Source organism: Anopheles darlingi, chromosome X, assembly GCF_943734745.1.
Source record: "Anopheles darlingi chromosome X, idAnoDarlMG_H_01, whole genome shotgun sequence".
Classification (NCBI taxonomy): Eukaryota; Metazoa; Arthropoda; class Insecta; order Diptera; family Culicidae; genus Anopheles; species Anopheles darlingi.
The window spans coordinates 10642918-10645417 of record NC_064873.1 but is presented as its reverse complement, the minus strand read 5'-3'; the positions used below and the strand labels follow the sequence as shown (position 1 = coordinate 10645417).

The window sequence follows — 2500 nt, the reverse complement described above, 5'->3', positions numbered from 1 at the left end:
CGTACTTGTCGTGGCCACCGGTTGCGAATACCTCATCGTCCGGGTGGGCCGCCAGCGCCCACAGCTGCTTACCGTGACCGAAGATCACCTGGTTGAAGCGCCGCTGCAGCGAACCCTCGAGGATGTTGTTGCGCGTCGTACCGACGTAGATGTTACCATCGTTCCGGCCTGGTCGCTGTGGATAGATCGAACGGACACCACCAGCCGACTCCGGTAGCTGTGACAGAGCAGAGAGAGCAGAGAGACGCTTTAGCTACGGAGGATGATGCCTTGAGATGTTTGTTCCCCTATTGGTACCTTGATGTCGGTGATGCGCTTGTAGTTCTGGAGCGAGTCCCAGGCGGCGATCTTGCGGTCCTTCTCGCCACCGGAGATAAGCGTACCCTCGGACAGCATCACCAGGCAGGCGATGGCCTTGTTGTGCGCCTCGAACTCCATCCGGACGAAGTACGCACCGTCCGCGTCCACGCTGTAGATCGTGATGAAACCGTCGCTGTCGGCCGTGATGACGTCACCGTCCGGCTCGAACTGCACGCAGGTGACAAAGGTCCGTGCCGGCTACAGGGAGAAAGAGAGAGAGAGAATAATGTGTCAATGGAAATTTTGGAGGAAAGTCAAAAGTCAGACTTGTTCGTCTACTAAACCAACTAAACACAAACTGTTCGCGTACAACCGCTAGTGAGCTTAGTCTGCATCAAGCTGGGCTATCAAGTATCAGTAAAGCTGCTTTCACATCGAGCGCATTTAAACGCCAGTAATAGACGCAGCAGGTTTTTTGACGCAGAAAACACGGTTGTATCACATCAAAATATATGGAAGTGTTCACGCAACGCACCGAAAGCTATTTTTTGGAGCTTTGGAAGAGCTTAAAAGTTCGTGTTTTTTTTCGGATCTGTAAAAATCTACAGATTGTGGCAGGTTCTGAGCCGACTGTAGCAGGCTACGCAAGCAAGCCAGCGTTGCCCTTTGGTTTTTCAATTTGTTTTGGCAGGAATGTGTTGAAATCCGGGTAATAACTGTTTTGCGTGAAGATTAAACCATTTATCATGATTTGCTAAGGTGTCGGTAGTGATACGGAGGCGGTTTTCGTGTATTTTAAATCGGCCTTCGCGCAATCTAGGTGTGAACAACAAATTAAGCTTTTGCGTCAAAAAACGCCAACTTTTGCGTTTTTCAAAAACGCGCTCGATGAGAAAGCAGCTTAAGTCTACGCACTAGCAATCCCTTGTGAGGGGTGTGTGGAACCCGCTGCTTACCGGTTTGATGATGTCGGTCTTCTCGAAGAAACCATCTTTCCGTCGGTGCCAGAACGCCAGGTGGCCTCGACCGTGCGTGATCAGCAGATTGTCGTCGAGCGGATGGAACGTCGCGCCCCAGATGCCCTCTTGCAGTGTCTGTTGAGAATGTGTCCCGTGGTCCCGTGGTTGGTCGTGTGTCAAAAGGAAGGTAAGGGATTTTGCACGTGCCTAGGCCGTGCTGAGCCGGTGTGTTACTTACCGCGACCTTGCCAAGCAGATGGCCCCACTGCCACTGCCAGACGGAGAGAATGCTCTCGCGGCCCGCATCCACCGCCAGGATGTAGCTGCCACCGTTCAGCTGCGAGAAGGCGACCGCGATCACGCCCGAATCGAGCTCGCCCATCCCGAACACGTACAGCGTCTGCAGGGACTCGGTGCTCCAAATGCGGACGTGCGCCTGCGACTTCCGGTCCCGGCCGGCGCGCTGCCCCGAACCGACCAGTTCGCGCGACGGATGCACCTCCATGCTGCAACAGCGAGACAAAACCCGGGGATCGTTTTGAGTGTTTGCACACGCACGCACACACACACACACACACACACACACACACACACACACACACTTCGCCAGAAGCAAACCTACCACATGATGTCCTCGGTGTGCCCGGTGTAGTGGCGCTGGGCGTCCTCCTCCCGATCGTACAGCACGGCGACGGCGGCCACGTAGTACAGCAGCTCGCCCGACGGCAGCACCCAGAGGTTGCGCTTCGAGTCGATACCGCGATATCCATGGCTACCGAAAGGTGCGAGAGAGAGAAAGACAGAGGGAGAGACAGAGAGAGAGAGAGAGAGAGAGAGAGATAGAGAGAGAGAGAGGTTATAGTGCCAAAATGATCCCGAACAAAAGTGATTGTTTTCTAAAAAATTAAAGGAAAACAAAATGATTGTTTTTAGAGCCCTGGTAAGTGTATAAGCTTAAAATTAGCGTTTGCTTCTAGATGGGTTTATCGAGTAAATTGAGCTGTCATCGACCTGTTCTTTGTTTTATTGCATGGGTTAGACACCTGTTCAGGTAAATGCAGTGCCAATCATAATTGATTTTATGGAAAAACGAATATTTTTACTTGCGTAATTATGTCAAGTTTTGTGCCAGAAAAAGAGCATATGCGGGAAACTCTACTGTGTTGCTTCCATTTGAAGAATTCGGCTGCCGAATCCTTTAAAATGCTTGTAGAGGCCTATGGTGATAGTGTACTAGCGGA

The 2500-nt window shown here is 51.8% G+C and overlaps 1 protein-coding gene across 1 annotated transcript in view; it reads right to left on the bottom strand.

Moving 5' to 3' along the window:
• LOC125959460 (echinoderm microtubule-associated protein-like CG42247) overlaps nucleotides 1-2500 on the bottom strand; it is a 31485-nt gene that overhangs the window by 4723 nt on the left and 24262 nt on the right. Inside the window, exons 4-8 of the mRNA XM_049692286.1 lie at nucleotides 1882-2031; nucleotides 1498-1765; nucleotides 1257-1394; nucleotides 298-558; nucleotides 1-217 (exon numbers count right to left, since the gene is read on the bottom strand). The exon at nucleotides 1-217 is cut by the window's left edge and continues 204 nt beyond it. Of these exons, the coding sequence (XP_049548243.1) occupies nucleotides 1-217; nucleotides 298-558; nucleotides 1257-1394; nucleotides 1498-1765; nucleotides 1882-2031 (1034 nt within the window). The remainder of the gene's footprint in view (nucleotides 218-297; nucleotides 559-1256; nucleotides 1395-1497; nucleotides 1766-1881; nucleotides 2032-2500) is intronic.